Genomic DNA, 25094 nt, shown 5'->3' on the forward strand with positions numbered 1-25094 from the left:
ACTGGGGGACTTCAACGCTCATGTTGGCAACGACAGTGAAACCTGGAGAGGCGTGATTGGGAAGAATGGCCGCCCGGATCTGAACCCGAGTGGTGTTTTGTTATTGGACTTTTGTGCTCGTCACAATTTGTCCATTACAAACACCATGTTCAAACATAAGGGTGTCCATATGTGCACTTGGCACCGGGACACCCTAGGCCGCAGTTCCATGATCGACTTTGTAGTTGTGTGATCGGATTTGCGGCCTCATATTTTGGACACTCGGGTGAAGAGAGGGGGAGAGCTTTCTACCGATCACCACCTGGTGGTGAGTTGGCTGCGATGGTGGGGGAAGATACCGGACCGACCTGGCAGGCCCAAACGCATTGTGAGGGTCTGCTGGGAACGTCTGGCAAAGTCTCCTGTCAGAGAAAGTTTCAATTCCCACCTCCGGAAGAACTTCGAACATGTCACGAGGGAGGTGCTGGACATTGAGTCCGAGTGGACCATGTTCCGCACCTCTATTGTCGAGGCGGCTGATCGGAGCTGTGGCCGCAAGGTAGTTGGTGCCTGTCGGGGCGGCAATCCTAAAACCCCTTGGTGGACACCAGCGGTGAGGGATGCCGTCAAGCTGAAGAAGGAGTCCTATCGGGTCCTTTTGGCTCATAGGACTCCGGAGGCAGTGGACAGGTACCGACAGGCCAAGCGGTGTGCGGCTTCAGCGGTCGCTGAGGCAAAAACTCGGACATGGGAGGAGTTCGGGGAAGCCATGAAAAACGACTTCCGGACGGCTTCGAAGCGATTCTGGACCACCGTCCGCCGCCTCAGGAAGGGGAAGCAGTGCACTATCAACACCGTGTATGGTGCGGATGGTGTTCTGCTGACCTCAACTGCGGATGTTGTGGATAGGTGGAAGGAATACTTCGAAGACCACCTCAATCCCACCAACACGTCTTCCTATGAGGAAGCAGTGCCTGGAGAATCTGTGGTGGACTCTCCTATTTCTGGGGCTGAGGTCGCTGAGGTAGTTAAAAAGCTCCTCGGTCGCAAGGCCCCGGGGGTGGACGAGATCCGCCCGGAGTTCCTTAAGGCTCTGGATGCTGTGGGGCTGTCTTGGTTGACAAGACTCTGCAGCATCGCGTGGACATCAGGGGCGGTACCTCTGGATTGGCAGACCGGGGTGGTGGTTCCTTTCTTTAAGAAGGGGAACCGGAGGGTGTGTTCGTGGGATCACACTCCTCAGCCTTCCCAGTAAGGTTTATTCAGGTGTACTGGAGAGGAGGCTACGCCGGATAGTCGAACCTCGGATTCAGGAGGAACAGTGTGGTTTTCGTCCAGGTTGTGGAACTGTGGACCAGCTCTATACTCTCGGCAGGGTTCTTGAGGGTGCATGGGAGTTTGCCCAACCAGTCTACATGTGCTTTGTGGACTTGGAGAAGGCATTCGACCGCGTCCCTCGAGAAGTCCTGTGGGGAGTGCTCAGAGAGTATGGGGTATCGGACTGTCTTATTGAGGCGGTCCGCTCCCTGTACAATCAGTGCCAGAGCTTGGTCCGCATTGCCGGCAGTAAGTCGAACACATTTCCAGTGAGGGTTGGACTCCGCCAAGGCTGTCCTTTGTCACCTATTCTGTTCATAACTTTTATGGACAGAATTTCTAGGCGCAGTCAAGGCGTTGAGGGGTTCCGGTTTGGTGACCGCAGGATTAGGTCTCTGCTTTTTGCAGATGATGTGGTCCTGATGGCTTCATCTGACCGGGATCTTCAGCTCTCACTGGATCGGTTTGCAGCCGAGTGTGAAGCGACCGGAATGAGAATCAGCACCTCCAAGTCCGAGTCCATGGTTCCCGCCCGGAAAAGGGTGGAATGCCATCTCCGGGTTGGGGAGGAGACCCTGCCCCAAGTGGAGGAGTTCAAGTACCTAAGAGTCTTGTTCACGAGTGAGGGAAGAGTGAATCGTGAGATCGACAGGCGGATCGGTGCGGTGTCTTCAGTAATGCGGACGTTGTACCGATCCGTTGTGGTGAAGAATGAGCTGAGCCGGAAGGCAAAGCTCTCAATTTACCGGTCGATCTACGTTCCCATCCTCAGCTATGGTCATGAGCTTTGGGTCATGACCGAAAGGATAAGGTCACGGGTACAAGCGGCCGAAATGAGTTTCCCCCGCCGTGTGGCGGGGCTCTCCCTTAGAGATAGGGTGAGAAGCTCTGCCATACGGGAGGAGCTCAAAGTAAAGCCGCTGCTCCTCCACATCGAGAGGAGCCAGATGAGGTGGTTCGGGCATCTGGTCAGGATGCCACCCGAACGCCTCCCTAGGGAGGTGTTTAGGGCACGTCCAACCGGTAGGAGGCCACGGGGAAGACCCAGGACACGTTGGGAAGACTATGTCTCCCGGCTGGCCTGGGAACGCCTCGGGATCCCCCGGGAAGAGCTAGACGAAGTGGCTGGGGAAATGGAAGTCTGGGCTTCCCTGCTTAGGCTGCTGCCCCCGCGACCCGACCTCGGATAAGCGGAAGAAGATGGATGGACAAATAATCCTCTTGACGTTAGTTAAAAATTCTGAGGAAAAAAATTGGTGCAGTTTGAAAAACCCTGTAAAGAACACAATGAACTTAGACTATCTCAGTGTATCTACAAAGCTGATAAACTTTAAGTTTAAACAGCCCATCTTGGATTGAACATAAACCAAATAAATCGTAAATAAAAACTCTTCTATGTACCAACTACCTCATTTGTCATTTCCACTGTTCACTTTCTTTAAATTTGCACAGAAGACAATCATTTTAACAGAACTATATCAATGTGTGCAGTGCCTCATGCAGCATTTTAAGTGGGGTCACCAATATTTTATTTTACTCCCGTTTGTTTTACGTTTGGTTGAGGGCGAGGAGTTGCAGCCCCGTTTTACCGTATACCTCTTGCTTGGTATACTTACTCACCATGGTATAAACTATTTGCTTGCCTAATAGAATACTGGACACATTTAGAACAGCAGTTTTTTTCATTTAAAAATGCAGCTTAATTTTACAATTAGCACACTCATCTCATGGGCCGGATTTTAGAATCCAACAAGTTGGTATTTAGTATTTTGTGTCTTTCATGATTGATTATTTTTGTGTTGGTCTCCTCCTTCAGCAAGCGAGTAGTTATGTCAGTGTCTGACCTCAGAGAGGAGGTGCTTTCTCTCTACCAAACCTGGAAGGGGTGCTGTGGAGTCCTGCTTTTCCTCTACTCTGTTATCCTAACAAAGGTAGCCACAAATGGAAGAAAAAAAGAGCATGTCGGTTGTGAACTTCGGAAGTCAGGCCTTTTCCCTTTTGCACAGGGCATTGAGAACATCAGAAATGAGATCCAAGACACGATGGAACCCCTCATAGATCCAGTGCACGGCCATGGAAGGTAACACACTTCATCCCCACGTGTGGACAAAAATTGATGCACAGTTACATGGTTTAACCTATAATTGCATCAACGGGCTTTGTAATTTCTTCTTACTGTGTGTTTTTTTTGTAGTCAGAGTCTGGTGAACCTCCTTGTAACTGGCCATGCTGTGTCTAATGTCTGGGATGGAGAACGGGAGTGTTCTGGCATGAGTAAGTACCAAAAGCAAGCAAACAATACATCCTTACAACACTCACACTTTTAAAAAGCAGTACACCATTAACGTTTGTAAGCTTAGGTATCTGTATTAGAGCTCAGTTTTCTAACTGTAGGTGTTGATCATGTCCACCAGAGGGCAATAGTTGTACGTTCCTGCTTGCGTTTCTGAATCACAGAAGGAATTCTAACTTGTCCACCTTTTTGTGACTTTCATTGTCTTTATTTCTAGAGCTACATGGTATTCATAAACAGGCAGCAGTTGGATTCCTCACACTCATGGAGTCACTACGCTATTGCAAGGTAACAAAAGTCTAATTAGAAAGTGACTAAAATGAGAAATAACACTTTTTATGTCACTACAGGGTAACGCAATGTCTAATCAGAAAGTGACTAAAATGAAAAATAACATGTCACTACATAAACAAACACACTGTTACAGGGTTGTACATTCCTGTTATACTGTTAATGTAAACCACACCGATGGGTCCTGTGTGAAAATAAGTGTTTAGAAACAAACTCACCCCTGACGCTTTAAAGCTTGCATTGACAAGAAATTATATTGTAGGCTTAAAATACTTGCTGTAAGATGTGACCTCTAATGAATTATGGTTGTTATTGCCAACAAAAGCACCTACCTGTAAAAGGAAATTGTTTTCCACTACAATGTGTCTATTATTGTTACTGGCTTTGTTTTATCTTAATGCTGTAACGACTATAACTTGTACTCCTTTCCACTTTGTTCTTCTTTTTCTGTCATTGTTGTACACTTTTTTGCTTACTTTGTATTCTTTTTATTTTTAAAATGTTTCCTATTCCTTCCTTTTTCTTCTCTTCATTACTGCATATGCTGTCAATCTGTTGTTACGCAATCTTTATTATTTTTTTCTCCCCACCAGACAAACCTTTTAATGACAAAACGTGTCAACATGTATACAGATAAGATGTGGATGAATTATCTGCAATAGATAAGCAGAAGGGGTTAGTCTTACAATTAAATAAGTGCTGCTACTTCCTACTCTTTTTCTGACATGTTGTGTTTTGTAACTGTAATCATGTGATGTTCCTTAATGTAACCTTTTAAGCATGTCTGGAACAAATAAACTGTACCAAATAAGTTATCAGCACAATGATGGTTTCCAGAGAGAATCGAAAAGAAGATTTTGGGAGACCACCTAGTATTAGTTTATTCACAAGCTGCTATATTAAGAATCTAAATTCTTAACAAAAAGTTTCCACTGATATATTAGACAATGTTTCAGGAAAAAATTCTGTTCGTGACATATTTATAAACCCATCAGTGTGATTCATTATAGAAATAACAAATCTAATCAACATCCATTGGAAACTCAAGTCTTTCTGTACATTTATTTCAGGTGGGCGCATTCCTGAAGTCTCCTGAGTTCCCTATTTGGATCATTGGCAGTGAAACTCACCTCTCTGTGTTTTTCACAAAGGCAAGTTTTAATACACTTGTTTTGTAATTGTCCAAACGCATGTCACTCAGTGTTTAACAAGAGCCAGGCTCCTCGACAGGTAAGGAAAACCAAAATATGAAACCCCCTTAACAGATTAATAAAGGCAGGTCATATATCAGTGTGAGGTAGGAGATAAAAATGAACGCAGAAGCAAGTCATATGTGGACAATGCTCATTCTTGATTTCTCAGATATCCAGTTTTTAATAAAAGGAGTACAGGCCTTGTCCTAATGCTGTCACCATGCTATCTTTGTAGAAACATGCAAGCTCAAAAACTGCATCAGTTTGTAGTTTATAAATTATCATAGTAAAGGGTTTCTGCATTAAGTCATTAAATGGATTTTGTGAAAATGTAGGCCTTAAATGGCATTAAAAAACATTAAATAGTCCAGAGGCCTTACACAATTTTCATACAATTGTAATCCTGGGGGCTAGTCAATAAGTCAATTGATTGAGCGATAAATTAAAATAAACTTGATAACTTTGCCGGCATCGATAAATGGCTATGTCCACGTGTGCTCTTTTTCTTCAACTCTGGCTTTCAAAACGGATACAAGAGGTCTCACTCTCTGCATCGCTCTCGTCACCTGAGCATGTTTATTTAACATTACAAATAAAGTAACAGAGTGAAGCCTCGTGTCAGTCATCCAAAATATTTGTTTCGGTATGAGCAGGCGGGACCGCTAGCTTACACACAGAATACACGGACATCACTTCGCTCGTCGCGACTTACTAGTGAGAAAAACTGCTAAGTAACACAATTTAGGAGGAATAAAGATAATAACCAAGATGAATGTCCCTGTGTGAGATTATTTAATTTTAAACTGAATGAGCAGCATGAGCCCATCATAGACGAATGAGCAAGTATGCCGTAAATGCGTTGGCAACAAAACAAACCAACTGACCCAGTTCTTCCAACTGGAAACTTGATTCAAGATGTTTGATGTTTATTGATATCTAATTTTTGTTCACGGAGATTGAAAACATTTTATTTTTGTTTCTTTACCTTTATTTAATATATACAATATATAATTAAGTTATTTACCTTTCAATTACAATGGTAAAAAATACTATATTAATGAAAAATGTTTATTGCGTTTGAAAGGGTTACGTATTTTTATTATTATATAGTTTGATTACATTATTGCTTAATTTAGCCACAGTTACTGTAAACTACAAATATTCATGATTATCATCGTCAAATGCTGACAACTACTTTTCAATTATTCAAGATTATCAGTGTCAAATGCTTACAACTACTGTTTAATTATTCAAGATTATCATTGTCAAATGCTTACAACTACTGTTTAATTATTCAAGATTATCATTGTCAAATGTTTACAACTACTGTTTAATTATTCAAGATTATCATTGTCAAATGCTTAGAATGTTGTCCATACAGACAATTGTATGCGTTATATAATACAGAATAATGATCTGCAGTATGACAGGGGCATTACATTTGTTTTAAGTTGCATTAAAAAGCATACAATTAGATTTGCTGATAGCTGCAGAAACCATTCATTCTGCTCTACAAATGTACTGTACATAAAAGTATTATTGATTGTCAAAATGATTACTTGTGGCTAAACTGACCACGAAAGCATTCTTGTGTAAAGCAGAAAAATCTGCAATCCTATTTGAAGCTAAAACAAGGCTTCATGAGGCGCTGGTTGTCAGTGTCAGTCAAATAAACTCTTGTCTTACAAAATGACAACCAGACAGTGTTCATTTTCTGAACTGTCCGAGGATGGTTTGTAGTAAAAAAAAAAAAAAAAAGGAAGACATTTCATTTTGGTATTGTACATCTTGGGAAAATACTCCCTTGAGTTAGTTTTAATAAAATGAATGAATGCTTAGATTTGTTTGAACTGGAGCTTTTGCGGAAGGGAGCTGAACACTTTGGAAAGGTCACCCGCTTGCTTCTGATGTAGTCATGATGTTTTCGCTTTATCCCAATATTTAATTTTATTAGACATAGGTTTATTTTCACTGTGCGTGGTATAATTACGCAGACAGTGAAATGTAGTTAGCATTGGTAGCAACTAAAGGATAGTGTATAACACAATATTTGCATCTGATTAGGTGGCAAGGAAATATACCGTATTTTTCGGATTATAAATCGCTCCGGAGTAAACGTCGCACCGGCCGAAAATGCATAATGAAGAAGGAAAAAAACATACATACGTCGCACTGGAGTATAAGTCGCATTTTTGGGGGAAATTTATTTGATAAAATCCAACACCAAGAATAGACATTTGAAAGGCAATTTAAAATAAATAAAGAATAGTGAACAACAGCCTGAATAAGTGTACGTTATATGACGCATAAACAACCAACTGAGAATGTGCCTGGTATGTTAACGTAACATATTATGGTAAGAGTCATTCAAATAACTATAACATATAGAACATGCTATACGTTTACCAAACAATCTGTCACTCCTAATCAATAAATCTGATGAAATCTTCTTCCTCGATGTCGCTTCTAAACAACTCTGCCAACTCCAAAGGTATGCGCCGCTTCCTCTTGTCATTTTCTGCTGCATATTTCACTACGTCCAGTTTGTAATCTACAGTACAGGATGGTCCAATTTTTGTTCAGCGCTTCTCAGTTTTTATAAGTTACCACCAACGATGAAATTATTCATTTTAATAGCTACGGCAGTAGCATATAGCATATAGCAGTTAGCATTCCATGAACCACAATGCACTTCTGCCATGACCCTCCCCCGCCAAATTCTTATTGGTTGACGTATGAATAAAAACAAATACTTGAATTTCAATGTTCATTTATTTACACATATACACACACATAACACTCATCTACTCATTGTTGCGTTAAGGGTTGAATTGTCCATCCGTGTTCTATTCTCTGTCACTATTTTTCTAACCGTATGCATGTACAGTAGATGGCAATATTGTCTGTTTAAGAGTGTCACAACGTTGCTGCATTACGGTAGACGAAAACGTGACTGCTGTTGTTGTGTGTTGTTACCGCGCTGGGATGACGTTAATGAAACTGCCTAACAATAAACCCACATAAGAAACCAAGAACTCGTCCTCAATCATTCTACAGTTTTAACGTCATTGGCAGACACGCTGTTTATATTGTGGGAAAGCGGACGTGAAAACAGGCTGGCCTCACTCAGGTCAGCATTGAGCTGGAGGGGGCGTGGACTCCAGCTCCGCCTGAATTTCGCGAGATTTTCGGGAGAAAATTTGTCCCGAGAGGTTTTCGGGAGAGGCGCTGAATTTCGGGAGTCTCCCGGAAAATCCGGGAGGGTTGGCAAGTATGGTTGATGTGTATCTGACGATTGCTGGCGTATGTGTGATGATTGCTGACGTTTTCTTCGTCTCTTCCGCGAATGAGATAAATAATATTATTCTATATTTTACGGTAATGTATTAATAATTTCACACATAGGTCGCTCCTGAGTATATCTCGCACCCCTGGCCAAACTATGAAAAAAACTGCGACTTATAGTCCGAAAAATACGGTATGTAGAGTTGGTTGTAACTGTAATACCGTTAAGGCAATGCAGGTGAACAAATCGGTGTAAAATGATTAACAATTGTGATGGGGAAAATAATTCTAAATACATTTGGGACACTCACTGGCTTTATTGACTCAGCACTGATGCTGTGTTAGTGTCAGAGTTGTGTATAAAGTGTATGGCCAACTAAACAACAGGCGCCATCTTTTGCTACCAAAATGTGTACAGGTATGCCGGATGCATGCATCGTTAGTTTTTCTGACATAATAAACCAAAGTAATATGTCTATATATAGTTCTAAACATACACCAGCAGTAAAACTAAATTTTATTTTCGTGAAAGTATAATTTAGCAGCCGTTTTTGACGCACTCAGCTACTACACTACTAAACACTACATTCCTGCAGTGTTTAATTACCAGCAGGCACTGTAACACTCGGGGACAGCGTGGCTTGGTTGGTAAAGTGGCCAGCGATTTAAAGGTTCCTGGTTCGATCCCCGGCTTCTGCCTTCCTCATTACGTCTGTTGTGTCCTTGAGCAAGACTTTTCACCCTTGCTTCTGATGGGTCGTGGTTAGAGCCAGCTCCCGCCATCAGTGTGTAAATGTGGAAATAGTGTCAAAGAGTTTTAAGTACCTTGAAGATAGAAAAGTGCTATACAATTATAACCTATAACACGCACCCGACAGCGCAATAAACAAAAAAAGTACACAGAACGACCAAAAATATAACTTAATACCCTCACGTAATTTCCCCTCGGGGATTAACAAAGTTCTTCTGATTCTGGTTTTGCCAAAATATTAAGTAGCTTCAGACCAAAAATCACAGTGAAATTATGAGTTTTGTATAAAGTATTTCAACTGTGGTAGCTGCCTCCAATGTATTTGTAATCAATGTAGGTATCACTCATTCTGTACTATTCCAACCAATCTTTCTTTTTTGTAACAATCAATCAAAGTTTATTTATATAGCCCTTAACCACAAGTGTCTCATAGGTTTGCAAAAGCCTCAGCGACATCAGACCCCTTAAGTGAATAAGTGTACTTTTATTTGACCAAATTTCTGCACAACTCAGAGTAACACTGGTGAACAGTAGAGAATCTGGAGGGATTTTTGGTCCAGATTTTGCTCTATTCATTATTGACATATTTCTTGCCACTTTATGTTGTATATTTTTATGAGATTTCCAGTTAAGTTTCTCTATTGTTTCACCCAAAATTTGGTTTCCTTTGCTCTTTCAGAGTCTACTCTGTCTATTTATGTTTGTGTTTGAATTTCTCTTCTACTGCTACCGAATACCATTACTTTAGTTTTACTGACATTCAAAGATAGTCTGTTGTTGTCATACCATATTTTTAATTTGTTCATTTCTTCTGTTATTATTTGTATTAGCTTCTGCGTGTTCTCTCCTGAACAAAAGGCAAATGTTCTGTCACAACTACAGTTTCACACAAGACACTGTAGTTGGTGTCTCTCAAGTGTTGATATAAAAGCTCTCCACAATTCTTTCAGGTGGAGCAGCTCCATGCTGCGCAACGGGGAATTTTTACACGTTGAAAAACTAATGAGGAAGCACCGCAAACACAAAGCATGAGCTCAAAGTTGGTAGCAATCATAGCGCCCTGTCGTCATGTGAGTGCCTTTTGACCAAACATTGAGAAGATCGACTGAAACTGGGTTGGCCATACTTTTTCTATGCAAGACTTTGGTTAAAATGTCATAATTGCGCCACCTGCTGGATTAAAATTACTATTTTGACCTGCAAATGAGATTTTTGTTAGCCAATATTTTTGTTTTTATTAAAATAATTTCTTTGCAGGAAGCAGTATACAACGTTCAACTCTGTTCAGTGAGCTAAATAGGAAACAGGAAGATAACATTTACCTTAGATTATAGCAAAATTAAATATTTGTTTTTCTGTTTCTTAGTTCTGTTTCAAACGTGGCAACGAAAACCGATGTCAAACTCGACATGCTTCTCCCCACAACTTAATTTAGTACAAGCTGTCACTTGTGAGCCGAAAGATGTGCTTCCTGATAATCACAGTTTGGTGCTTCGCAGTCAAATAACATAGCAGTTGTATCGGTCACGTGTTTTTTTTTCTAAAAATTGAATTTGTTTAGAATAACCCCTTGTGACGCGGCATCTTGTTTTCAAGGGGGCACACACATCGACTAATTAATATTAAGAGATACAGTATAATTTCTTGTCTTTTTTTTAATGCATCAATGCTGCCGTATCGCAGCAACAGTAAAAAAAAATTCCACAGAGAATTTATGAGTTGAAGAGGCTTTACTTTAATTAGTCCTGTGGAGCCTGGGGTTGCATGCAAATAAAAAAGCAAAGTTTGCAGATATTTTGGCCTAAAATGACATCTTACAAATGTTGTCTTTTAAGAACTATTATTACTTAGTTTCCACTCCTTTTTCTGATTCAGCTGATAATGGTCAATACGAATGTAACTCTTTGCACATATGTCTTCCAACAATTTGATATGGGGCTTTTGGTGCCAAAGATGTTTAGGGAGTGTGCTTTTGGTAGTGTAGTGTTTACATTTACTGACATTTGGATGTTGTGTGATATCAATCCCCACTCTACATTTGATTGTAGTTTTTGTTGTTGTCTGGGGAAGTGGTATTGAAAATGCATGAATGGGTTTCTGGGACTTGTGTTAAATCAGATTAAGATGTTTGGGGTCAGACTCAACATTGGCTCCATCCTCTTGGAATGGAAATGATTCCTGGTTGAATAATCTTTGGGTCATTTGACAGTAACAGAGGTGTAACACAAACACATACTGTAGTGCTCCATTGCAGGGTGTGTAGTTAGCAATATATACTGAGATCAACTGTGCTGTTTCACCTTCAAGGAAACTTGAAGTGAGAGTCATCAGATTTCAGCTTGTGCAAATTCACATGTGTGCTCAGGGCAAGCCTGCACTCATCTCAACCATCTCAGTCCCTGTGCGAGTAATATAATATATTGTTGTGTCTTGTGTGTTTAAGCTGGTCCGTTAACTTGGACCAAATCAATTCTCCTTGCTCTTGTGAAAATAGCACCAAAGAGGCTAGAAAGATCCCTGGCAATCATCTCCATCACAAGGCCACACCCCATAATACGGCATTGATTAAAAGCTCTGTTACATGCGTTCAAGTGGAGTGAATCATGTGTTGGTGCACTGATGACCAAACGTTGTCATGCATGAGCCGATCACTTACCGATTGCCTCAGCTCCCTTGGCGTCCGTGACATGTTCACTAACGTACACAGTCACACACATTCCACAGTGAAGGGGAACCTAATCCTGATTAGCGTTTGTGTGTATGCGTGGTTCAAGTGAATGACTTCCTGCGAAGGAACGTGATTCCAGCATTCCCATCTGGATCCGTTTGTATTCCTAAAGATTGAACTTACAATGTATGCACATGCATGTTTACTGACGTAAAAGATTTACTCTACGCTCTGCCACCCTTAATATTCCATCCTTGTCAGTAAATCTGTTTTAAGGCATTGTTGGAAGTACCATTTCCAAGGCTTTGTGATACAGAATCTATACTACCTGCTAATGTAGCTTTTAGTCCGAATATAGTGACATGGTCACTAAAGCAGATCATCCGATCCCTGCTTCTGATGTGTCATTAGCTCCCTCTTCCCGCCAGTGGGGATGTGTGTGTATTCCCTCGAGTTGTCACCAGTGTAAAAATATGGCTTTTTCGACCATCGGCCGGATATGATGCCATTAGTTTTTTTTAATCCAATCCACATCCACAAGCACAATGTCTTTCTGAATAGTGGGTTTGTGAATTTGAGAAAGGGGTCTGAGTGTTTTAACAGAATGTAATTGCTTCTGTTTTTGGACAACAGTTTCTGAGACACCTGGAAAAATGTAAATATGATGGCTGAAACATATTTTATAATGTAAAAGAACAAGGAAGGGGTTAGATCAGAAGAATGTGCTTAAAAGGAAAGTGCAGTGGTTGCTAGGGAACCATGGTTTTGTGGGAGGGCAATCCTCTTGTGACAACTTTTCAGTGACCTTTACGCTCCTCGATGAGTGATGGGGTTCGCTTTACAGTATGTCTCTTTGAAGGAGTTACAGGTGGATGTTTGTATGTACAGTAGTCATGATCAGGGTCAGTGATTTACTAGGGGAGCTTCTGTCTGCAGATACACACTGCGAGGTTCTTCAAAGATTGGTTCGAGAAGAGAAAGAAAACATGTGTGCAGACAGAATTAATGTACATACAGTTTTATCTGCTGTATTTCCATAACCCTAAAACTTTCTCATTCAGTCTTTCTAATGACTGACAAAAATAACAAACATTAAAAATGTATGTGGGAGGGCAATCCTCTTGTGACAACTTTTCAGTGACCTTTACGCTCCTCGATGAGTGATGGGGTTCGCTTTACAGTATGTCTCTTTGAAGGAGTTACAGGTGGATGTTTGTATGTACAGTAGTCATGATCAGGGTCAGTGATTTACTAGGGGAGCTTCTGTCTGCAGATACACACTGCGAGGTTCTTCAAAGATTGGTTCGAGAAGAGAAAGAAAACATGTGTGCAGACAGAATTAATGTACATACAGTTCTATCTGCTGTATTTCCATAACCCTAAAACTTTCTCATTCAGTCTTTCTAATGACTGACAAAAATAACAAACATTAAAAATGTATGTACTAAGTAGATAACATTACTGGGCAATTCATAGAACATTTGATCATACAGTTTGAGGATTATCAGTTGAAATCATAAAGAGCCGATTTGACATTCATTAGTTCTCAGCCCAAATCTTATATACTTTTGTTTACTTATTTTGTAGTGTAAAGTGTTAGAAATGGCTTGATCAAGTGATATTTTGTAATCACGTGGGCTCTGCGTGCTGGATCCAGCCAGTGCTGGAAAGAAGTGCCTGAGCGGAGTCTGAAATGGACTGTATACCATCTAGTTGTTATATCATGTTTTCTTAAACTTTTGAGTCTCATTTGGCAGTATCGCTACACCCCTCGTACTATAGCACGCCATCACTTGTTTTCCGTTGCACTCTTAACAGGTTAACTTCTTTTTACACATTTACATTACATATTGGCCATTAAGGGTAAGCCAAACTGTTGTCTTGTCTTTATATATACCATGGTAACCTACTCAGTGGCCTAGTGGTTGGAGTATCCGCCCTGAGATCGGTAGGTGGTGAGGGCAAACCCCGGGTGAGTCATACCAAAGAATATAAAAATGGGACCCATTACCTCCTTGCTTGGCACTCAGCATCAATGGTTGGAATTGGGAGTTAAATCACCAAAAATTATTCCCGAGTGTGGCCACCACTGCTGTCCACTGCTCCCCTCACCTGGTCAACCTCATCTAGTTTGTGGTCAATAGAACATAACGTCATCTACAGGTATATGGGTTTATCCATCCCAAAGAATGGTGAAAAAAATATATAATTATGTAACGACATGTTAATTTGATCCATATTCAATCGAGGATATTTTGTGAAATGTGCACTGTATACTGCTCTATTTTAGAATGTCAGTTTCCTCAATGAACCACAGCTTGTCAGTGCAACACTCATGCAGCCCTAGACCTTCGTGCTACACCCCAGTTGTGTAGGCAAGACATAATAATCTTGGTTCTCATTTGTGTTGCCTGCTATTTACACAATATTTAGTTTGGACTAATTTTTAGTGTATACTAAATCGATATTGCTACATAAACTGGACACCGGCTACTTTTAAAGTACAAAACACAAAACCAGTGAAGTTGGCACGTTGTGTAAATCGTAAATAAAAACAAAATACAATGATTTTCAAATCCTTTTCATCCTGTGTTCAATTGAATATACTGCAAAAACAAGATATTCAACGTTAGAACTGGTAAACTTTATTTTTTGCAAATATTAACTCATTTGGAATTTGATGCCTGCAACATGTTTTAAAAAAGCTGGTACAAGTTGTAAAAAAAGACTGAGAAAGTTGAGGAATGCTCATCAAACACTTATTTGGCACAGTAAGTACAGTTTGTCGCGACATCTGTTAGTGCAAGTTAAAACTTTACTAAGCAAAGCGAAAGTCTTTTATCAACAACACCCAGAAACGCCGCCAGCTTTGCGGGGCCCGAGCTCATTTAAGTTGGACTGATGCAAAGTGGAAAAGTGTTCTGTGGTCTGACGATTCTACATTTCAATTATTATTATTATTTTTTTTTTTTAATTGTGAACGTCGTGTCCTCCAGACCAAAGAGAAAAAGAACCATCCGGACTGTTACAGACAGAACGTTCAAAATCCAGCATCTTTGATGGTATGGGGGTGTGTTAAGCCCAAGGCATGGGTAACTCATACATCTGTGAAGGCACCTTTAATGCTGAAAGGTACATACAGGTTTTGGAGCAACATATGTTGCCATCCAAGTAATGTTTTTTCATGGACGACCCTGCGTATTTTAGCAAGACCATGCCAAGCCCCATTCTACAGGTGTTACCACAGTGTGGCTTAGTAGTAAAAGATTGCGGGTACTAGACTGGCCTGCCTGCAGTCCAGACCTGTCTCCAATTCAAAATGTGTGCCACATTAAGAAGAATAAACTACGACAACGGAGACCGTGGACTGTTGAACAACTTAACCTGTACATTAAGCAAGAATGGGAAATGATTGCACCTGAAAAACTTCATAAATTGGTCTCCTTGAAATGTTTACTCAGTGTTGCTAAAGGGATAGGCCATGTAACACAGTAGTAAAAAAATGTGCAATATGTTGTTGCCATTAAATTGTAAAAAAAAAAGTTTCTTAGTTTGAACATTAAATATCTTGTCTTCGCAGTCTATTCATGTGAATATAAGTTGGAAAGGATTTGCAAATTATTGTATTCTGTTTTAATTTACGATTTACACAACGTGCCAACTTCACTGGTTGGTTTGTACACCCAAGTGTCTTTTCCCTAGTGTACCCACTTTTGTGAGACACTGTGCATCCCTACAGTTCAATGTGAACAAAAAAATGCAAGCTTATTTTCTTTTGGTGGTTTGACGTAAGTGGCTGTTTAAGAGGACATGTTTGATTTCTTGCGTGTGTTTTCTCAACTTTATTATTGTGTTGAATAGGTTGTTGCTCTGTGAAGAGGGTTAAGGGCTTGAGCCAAAGTGTTGGACTGCAGGGACTGGAATGTGTTGCTCAAGGCCACACACACACACGCACATGCCCATGCACACTTATTGTTGTTCTGCTGATTCCATAGTTTTGTTTTAAGTGTGCCTTTATGTATACCTGATATACGTTTATCTTCTTGTAAAGCAAATACATGTTTGTGGAGACAGACTGGATAATTATACTGTGACTCAGACACAAACACTGGAATGGCATCAAGAGGAGACACACACACACACACACATTTCTTCCCTGTGGAGTATGTTTGCGCCATTTTTCCCAACTCAGCAGCATCTTCCTCTGGCCGCTAATAAAACACACATCAAAGACAACCTTGCAGACCTTTCATCACAAAGACACAATTAGGTCATTTTGGCTGCTATTATTTTACCCCATTGTCACGTTTTGAGTTTAACATGGATGGATGTATTGTAAGACCACCTATTCAAAATCAATAATGGTATAGAGTTGTAACTCGGTTTTCGTTAATAAACCATTCCAAAACCCAAGCATTTTTTCCCATAAGATACAAAGCAAATTTAAATCAACATCCAAAAATATTACTACTAAGCAATGCAACATGCATATAAATGATAAATGAATTGGATGAAATAGCATTTAACATCGATCTATATATGTGTTATGTATCTGTATATATGTGTGTATATACAAACCCCGTTTCAATATGAGTTGGGAGATTGTGTTAAATGTGAATATAAACGGAATACAATGATTTGCAAATCATTTTCAACTCATATTCAGTTGAATATGTTTCAAAGACAACATATTTGATGTACAAACTCATAAACATTTTTATTTGTGTGCAAATAATCATTAACTTTAGAATTTCATGCCAGCAACATGTGACAAAGACGTTGGGAAAGGTGGCAATACATACTGATAAAGTTGAGTAATGCTCATCAAACACTTATTTGGGATGTTCCAAATATATATACACACAGTGGGGCAAAAAAGAATTTAGTCAGCCACCGATTGTGCAAGTTCCCCCACTTAAAATGATGACAGAGGTCTGTAATTTTCATCATAGGTACACTTCAACTGTAAGAGACAGAATGTGGGGGAAAAAATCCAGGAATTCCCACTGTAGGAATTTTAAATAATTTATTTGTAAATTATGGTGGAAAATAAGTATTTGGTCACTTCAAACAAGGAAGATCTCTGGCTCTCACAGACCTGTAACTTCTTCTTTAAGAAGCTCTTCTGTCCTCCACTCGTTACCTGTATTATTGGAACATGTTTGAACTCGTTATCTGTATAAAAGACACCTGTCCGCAGCCTCAAACAGTCAGACTCCAAACTCCACTATGGCCAAGACCAAAGAGCTGTCGAAGGACACCAGGAAAAGAATTGTAGACCTGCACCAGACTGGGAAGAGTGAATCTACAATAGGCAAGCAGCTTGGTGTGAAAAAATCAACTGTGAGAGCAATTATCAGAAAATGGAAGACATACAAGACCACTGATAATCTCCCTCGATCTGGGGCTCCACGCAAGATCTAATCCCGTGGGGTCAAAATGATTATGAGAACGGTGAGCAAAAATCCTAGAACCACACGGGTGGACCTGGTGAATAACCTGCAGAGAGCTGGGACGAAAGTAACAAAGTAACCATCAGTAACACACTACGCCGACAGGGAATCAATTCCTGCAGTGCCAGACGTGTGCCCCTGCTTAAGCCAGTGCATGTCCAGGCCTGTCTGAAGTTTGCCAGAGAGCACATGGATGATACAGCAGAGGATTGGGAGAATGTCATTTGGTCAGATGAAACCAAAATAGAACTTTTTGGTATAAACTCAACTTGTCGTGTTTGGAGGAAGAAGAATACTGAGTTGCATCCCAAGAACACCATACGTACTATGAAACATGGGGGTGGAGACATCATGCTTTGGGGCTCTTTTTCTGCTAAGGGGACGGGACGACTGATCCGTGTTAAGGAAAGAATGAATGGGGCCATGTATCGTGAGATTTTGAGCTAAAACCTCCTTCCATCAGTGAGAGCTTTGAAGATTAAACGTGGCTGGGTCTTCCAGCATGACAATGATCCCAAACACACCGCCCGGGCAACGAAAGAGTGCTCAGTAAGAAGCATTTGAAAGTCCTGGAGTGGCCTAGCCAGTCTCCAGACCTCAACCCCATGGAAAATCTGTGGAGGGAGTTGAAAATCCGTGTTGCTCGGCGACAGCCCCAAAGCATCACTGCTCTCGAGAAGATCTGCATGGAGGAATGGGCCAAAATACTAGCTACTGTGTGTGCAAACCTGGTAAAGACCTATAGTAATCGTTTGAGCTCTGTTATTGCCAACAAAGGTTATATTATAAGGTATTGAGTTGAATTTTTGTTATTGACCAAATACTTATTTTCCACCATAATTTACAAATAAATTCTTTAAAATTCCTACAATGTGAATTCCTGGATTTTTGTTCACATTCTTTCTCTCACAGTTGAAGTGTGCCTATGATGAAAATTACAGACATCTGTCATCATTTTAAGTGGGAGAACTTGCACAATTGGTGGCTGACTAAATACTTTTTTGCCCCACTGTATTTATTTATGTATTAGTGTGTATATATATATATATATATATATATATATATATATATATATATATATATATATATATATATATATATATATATATACTGGGACAGTGTGGCTCGGTTGGTAGAGCGGCCGTGCAAGCAACTTGAGGGTCCCAGGTTCGACCCCGAGTCACAGCCGTTGTGTCCTTGGGAAGGACACTTTACCCACCCACTCCTAGTGTCACCCACACTGGTATCAAACGTAGCTCAAAGATGTAGATAATGGGTTTCACTGTGTAAAACGATTTGAGTCTTTTGAGGAAAAAAAAATATATATAATTTACGAGACCAAACGTAATTTTGTTTTTTCTATTCCCCAGGGAAGTTTTCCGCAAATTAAAGTGTTTAAATACTTACTAACATTGATGTAACACACTGTAGTTTGGTTTAAAATTAGCAGTGTCATGGTCAACTTACTCATTGTAACATGCAAGTTTAGAGTAAAATCATAATTATATTTTTGTGTCAATGTTAGCGTTTAAGATGGCTAGCGGTTAGCTCTCTAGTTCGATGCTAGTAATTAGCGCATCAGTTGCCAGCTATCATTAGCGGCGAATGCTGCCAGCTAGCAATTAACACACCAGTTGTCAGGTAGCTTTTAGCTCACCAGTTATCAGCTACCATTTAGCGCACACGTTGTCAATTGGTTCTAAGCGTGCTGGTCGTCACCTAACGATTAACACACCAGTTGTCAGCCAACGATTAGCACACCAGTTGTCATTTCATTATTGACGCACTAATTGCCATCTATTGATTAGTGTGCCAGTTGTCAGCTAGCGATTAGTGTACTATTTGTCAGCTAGCAATTACCGTCCTAGTTGAGCACCATTTATTAGTGGTGCTATACTGTATTCATTTAATATCTTAGTATTGCACTACGCTGCGCTATGCTGAATTAGTTTAATATCTTAGTATTGCACAATAACAAGGTACCTTTAGGACCAGTTTCACTTAAAACACAGAGGATATATAAGTAGGGGTCCCTGCTTCATCTCTTTCAGTCTGCCCTAAACAAAGTTTATAACCGCTTTAACATTAATATGAATTTTGCAATGCATCAGCACAGTCTGTGTGACAAGCAACATTCTGTAAGGACTTTTCTCCAGACGTTGGGTCACCTTTTAATACTCAATACAACACAGGCACATTTAGGTAATGACAAATCTAGCAGCAGATTTATAGAGCCTGTAATGTTAACAAATCAGGACGCAGCTCTAGTATGCGTGACAGATCACCGTGTCTGCTGGTCTGTTTTCTTAGTATCTGATGCAAAGGCAGCTGGGAGTCATCTCTCTGCTCACCCTCCTACCCTTCCCGTCCTCTCCCTCCTGCGGAGCAAGCAAGAAGTGTAGTAGTAATAAGTGTACAGTGTGTCTATATGCATAAATATATATAAATTACACACACACTGATGTATTTTTACCGACCAATGCAGCCCTCGAGTCAAAATAAGTGCCCATGTCTGGTTTAGACACTCGATTTTGCAGAATGAGATGTGGGAAAATCGACTATTTTGAAAAGTGAAAAATGGAGCATATTATACATCAGTATCTTTGTATTTCAGTTGATGACGCCTTGTCGGATGTTGATCTGTAGTAAAATACAATTAATTGCAGCTGAACCCGCTAAACCAGGGGTTTTCAACAGGGGTACTGCAGCGCGGTCATGACATTTTTGGTCTTTTAGATATATATATGAATATATTTTCCCCAGAGATGTTTTCCACAAAACTAAATGTATTTAAATACATACTAACATTGATATAACACTCTGTAGGTTTGTTTTGATTATATATTTTAAAAAGTGTGCAATATTACTTAAATTATTATATAAATTATTCGAAGAAGCCATTTTTTAACTGCATTTTTCAATCTATTGCTGATAAGAATCCATTAACATGGTATAGCTTGAAGGGGATATATTTGCCTGCTCTTGCCTGCAAATGAGAAACTTTCATCTTGTACTGTTTTGTTTTTTGTAGATTCGTATGTGTTGTCACTTCTTAGGGTTATTTACGTGCTGACATGCAGAATTCCTTTAAAGCTCCAGTGGTCTTCAGGCCAAAATCGACTGCTATTTGGAACTGTTCATCACCCCTTCTCCAATAATTTATTGTGTCTTCTTGTTTTTAGATCAAAATTGTGTTCACTTAGAGTCCAATATAAAAGCCTCAGAAAATTTGAGCTAAGACACGTCTTTGCCGCTTTCCATTGTTGATATCCCGAAGAAAATATAATGAATAAATATCTAGAGATTATGGACCAGTGTTTACTTACCGCAAATCTCATCTCAGTGAAATTCGCCAACAAACAGTGCAGGGTTTCTCATGAATCATGTTTATGTGTAGGACTTGATTACCTGATTGTGTGTTTGCAGTAAAAACAAGTCAGCAGTCTTTATCAGAAAATCAGTTAATAGCTCGACAGACCCCAGTGATTACGCCAGCCCCTTGCACAGCCGAACTCTCGCACATGTTCAGCCGACATTAACAGTGCACACACGCTAATGTTTCTACAGGTTGTTGGTTACGTCACCCGACACTCAACATCCAATTTATTCACTTCCCACTATTCCTCTAACTGCTTACTTGGCTCAAACCAGATCTACTTTAGGTCAAACATTCTTCTTGTCATATACAGGCTCTCACCTCATTTCTTTTTCTCCCGGTATTATTTCTATTCTCAGTATGTTGTCTGTCTTCCTGCTATAGGAGATGTCCCTGGTCGGTCCAGAGTGTCCATCAGAGCAAGCAAGGAGGGTCTTCCAGTCATTTGATCCTGAAGGTAATCAGTTGATGTAACATATTTTATCACAATACATCATTTACCCGACACAGCTGTGGCGAAAGACACACAGAGATACCCCCTTCTCGTCTTCTCTGCTTTCATTACAATATTTTCTTCTTCAACAACCAGAACGACTTTTCTGTCTCATCTCCACTGTTGTTGTTTATGTTGGTGAGCTCAGCCCCTCTTACAGCTGAGTCAACCATTCTGCTCCTTCCTTCTTTTCCTCCTTTGCCACTTCCAGATTACTCGGTAAAAGGAAGAGCAGATTGATGCAATAATAAGATATAATAACGTTAGAACTAAAGACATTGGGCTTGTTTTACTAAAGGTTTGCGTGTACTAAAACACATGCAAACTTTATAGCACTCGCAAAGTTAATCTACCACGCGTGTGTCTGTTAAATAGGGCGTGCAACCCCTTGTGTGTCTGTCTTCTTTCATAGGAAAAAATAGATGACAATCACAAAATGCCCACAATACTGGGAGGAGAAAATGCAAATATAATTATTAAGCATGCACAATTTGATTCATCAACACTCATCACTGTTTTGGGAGCACTATTTTGCGTTTTATTTAGCAAGTGGCAGAAGGACGTGCAAACTGATAGTTCCACACACGGCTGCAGGATCACTGCTTGTGGTGCACACTGATGGACAGACGAAATTCCTCCATCCTATGTGTCCCAACCTTTTGGATGGTAAGAAATAAACAATTTTAGAAATATTGTCGATTCAGCAATTTACTTTTATAAATGTACTGTAGCTGCTGAATGACTTATAGGGCTGATTAAAAATAATTTAATCGATGTTTTGATGTCTGCTGGCGTTTTCTTTTATTTAGGAAATATATTACAAATCAATCAATCAATCAATGTTTACTTATATAGTGTCTCAAAGGGCTGCACAAGCCACAAGGACATCCTCGGCTCAGATCCCACATCAGGGCAAAAAAAACCTCAACTGAATGGGATACAATGAGAAACCTTGAGGGGGACCGCTGATGTGATGCGCTGGTAATCTGATCCACAGGTTCGCACACAAAATTAAGTGTCAGTGTGCATATGTTTGTGTCGTCCAGATTGCAATTCAGAAAATCTGTTACAGATTATAGATGTGTGCTGCTGGTTCAACACATCGCACACACGGAGAACATGATAACATAAATGTTCCAAAAATGATCGTCTCTGTGGTAAACGTTCCACGCAAAATCTTTATTTAAATGAAGCGGTCTGCATGACTTATCAACTGCAAAGGCAGTGTTAGTAGATCACACGCAACACGCCCAGTCACAGTTACGCTATATTAATTTTTGCACACGCTGTTAAGTGCGTGGTATTTGGATCTTAGTAAATCGGGCCTATAGTCTGAACTCAATATCAGACAACTCTAGATGTTAAAGGTGCCAAATGTAGTAATGTGGCCAGGAATGGTACTGCAATCACGGTCAAATTGGTGTAGTCCCCTCCCTCTCTCCATGACTGAGGTTGCCAGATACGCAGCTGAATCCAAATTCTACTCCAAGGAACTTCAAACGGAAATTGACAAATCCTACACTTTAGGTTTCTCTTGTTTATGCTTCTTGCAAGATGGTTTACGAAGTAATTATGTCACATTTTACTAATATCGATTAGTCAAATGTATTTGTAAAGGTACACAGCAATATTTTAGTCGGGAGTTGGGACAGATTGTTGGCATTACACTGCTAAAATGTCTAGTTTGACCTCACAGACCACCATCGAAATAATTATATATAATAAAATATTACAAACCCCGTTTCCGTATGAGTTGGGAAATTGTGTTAGATGTAAATATAGACAGAATACAATGATTTGCAAATCCTTTTCAACCCATATTCAGGTAAATTTACTACAATGACAAGATATTTAATGTTCTAACTCATAAACCTTTTTTTTTTGCAAATGATAATTAACTTAGAATTTCATGGCTGCAACACGTGCCAAAGTAGTTGGGAAAAGGGCATGTTCATCACTGTTGCATCACCTTTTCTTTTAACAACACTCAATAAATGTTTGGGAACTGAGGAAACTAATTGTTGAAGCTTTGAAAGTGGAATTCTTTCCCATTCTTGTTTTATGTAGAGCTTCAGTCGTTCAACAGTCCGGGGTCTCCGCTGTCGTATTTTACGCTTCATAATGAGCCACACATTTTCGATGGGAGACAGGTCTAGACTGCAGGCGGGCCAGGAAATTACCCGCACTCTTTTTTTACGAAGCCATGCTGTTGTAACACTTGTTTTGCTGAAATAAGCAGGGGCGTCCATGATAACGTTGCGAGGATGACAACATGTTTTTTCCACACCCCTGATATATATACATATATATATATATATATATATATATATATATATATATATATATATATATGTGTATATAGATATATATATAAATTAGACATTAAACAGTGCCTTGCATTTCACACAAAATGCATATTTTGAGGATTTGAACACATGCAGAATCGCGATTATGTATTCCTCCGCTGCACGTACTTAACTAGTTCTCAAGCAAGTGTCAAGCAGGTGTACATCAACTTACTACTAACTTAATTAACAAGTATTTTGAGATACGAGCAGTCGCTTTGCTTTTTGTTATGCTTAAACTACTTGCAAGCATAATTTGAGTTATTAGAGTCCACCACCGCTGGTACTAACTGTCTTCACCAAGAGATCAACCTAATCCTGCCTTCCAACCACCAGAACAAAAAATGTGAGTGCAGAGGACAACACTTACAAAATCAAAAAACTAACTAACAAAAAAATGTCCTACAGTTTGGCAGACTCGGCAAAGCAGATCTTCAGCAGCACCCTCAGTCTGCACCACTGCCTAGCAGAATTTGCACCAAAACTACATCCACAGGGCAAACATTATTTCATGAAAATATAAAGAAGCTGCCAAATGGTCTGACCAACGTGTTTAAGTTCCTTCTTTTCTCCTGACTTTACAAACGAGACGAGCGAGCATTAGCCCTGCTGACTTGGTCTTGCGCAGATCATATATGTCTCTTGCTGTCAAATCTGACCTCTCCGATCCAATACTCAAAGAGGTCCGGGTGCAACAAAAAACATAGTTCCTATTGTCACACGATGAAGAAGTACCCCCAAAAAGACAAAGCTTTAGTCCAGTCCCCAAGGCAAATGTTTTACAATATTGTTAATTAATTCATAAATAACCTTTGTTGTTTGTAGTACATTATATTAAAATGTTAGTTGTGTTTTTTAGCCATGTTACATGTTAAATGTCAGTGTTTTTTGGGGGGGGGGGGGGGGGGCAAGCAAGGATTAAAGTGATTTTATTAACTTCAATGGGTGAGGCTGATTTGAGTTACAAGCACAGATAGAAGTAGCTGAGCTTACAAGTCGAGGTACCGCTGTATTTATGACCCAAACCGCTTAGGAACTAAGCAAAAGTAGGTATTTGTATGGTTGTATAACACAATCATATACCGAGAACTTTTGTGTGCGACAAATTTCAAGTCAAACAGACTTTTCATAATGCCACCATGTGGTGTATTTGTCAGGAAAACAATAGCATAGGCAGTACAACAAAGGTGCATGTTTTGACAAATGTTCACCCCTTTTTTGTGCTGAAGTTCAGGAGTAGAATATTTTTTTACACAAATTCAAGGTTTGCTTACACCTCAGGTGTGAGTACAAACTTGTCTATAACCGTGCTGCACACATGCAAGATGTGGATGTTATCAGCATATATTACGTACTATACATGAAACACATGTTCTCTTGGCCTACGCATTACACACACGCCTTAGCCATGCTTCAGCTCACTTAAGTGTGGCATTAACGGGCCGTAAATCTGACCCAGCACACACCAAGTCGGCACAGCTCCATGTGTCGAGAAGAGAAAACAATCACACATAGAGACCCTGCAATAGCTCCCAGTAGACATAAGGATGTAGCTACACATTATAAATTACTCTTTGCGTGCACCTACTCTTTCAGTGTGATTGAGTTGTTTGAGGGTAGTAGTCCAAACACACATGGGCATGCATCTAA

The 25094-nt window shown here is 40.0% G+C and overlaps 1 protein-coding gene across 2 annotated transcripts in view; it reads left to right on the top strand.

Moving 5' to 3' along the window:
- Positions 1-25094, top strand: part of mindy3 (MINDY lysine 48 deubiquitinase 3) — a 49426-nt gene that overhangs the window by 12469 nt on the left and 11863 nt on the right. For both annotated transcript variants that reach the window (XM_061915746.1, XM_061915745.1), the window contains exons 7-12: positions 3113-3227; positions 3303-3376; positions 3491-3570; positions 3807-3877; positions 4951-5031; positions 20991-21063. In XM_061915746.1, the coding sequence (XP_061771730.1) occupies positions 3113-3227; positions 3303-3376; positions 3491-3570; positions 3807-3877; positions 4951-5031; positions 20991-21063 (494 nt within the window). The remainder of the gene's footprint in view (positions 1-3112; positions 3228-3302; positions 3377-3490; positions 3571-3806; positions 3878-4950; positions 5032-20990; positions 21064-25094) is intronic.

This window comes from Nerophis ophidion, linkage group LG11 (assembly GCF_033978795.1).
Source record: "Nerophis ophidion isolate RoL-2023_Sa linkage group LG11, RoL_Noph_v1.0, whole genome shotgun sequence".
Taxonomy (NCBI): Eukaryota; Metazoa; Chordata; class Actinopteri; order Syngnathiformes; family Syngnathidae; genus Nerophis; species Nerophis ophidion.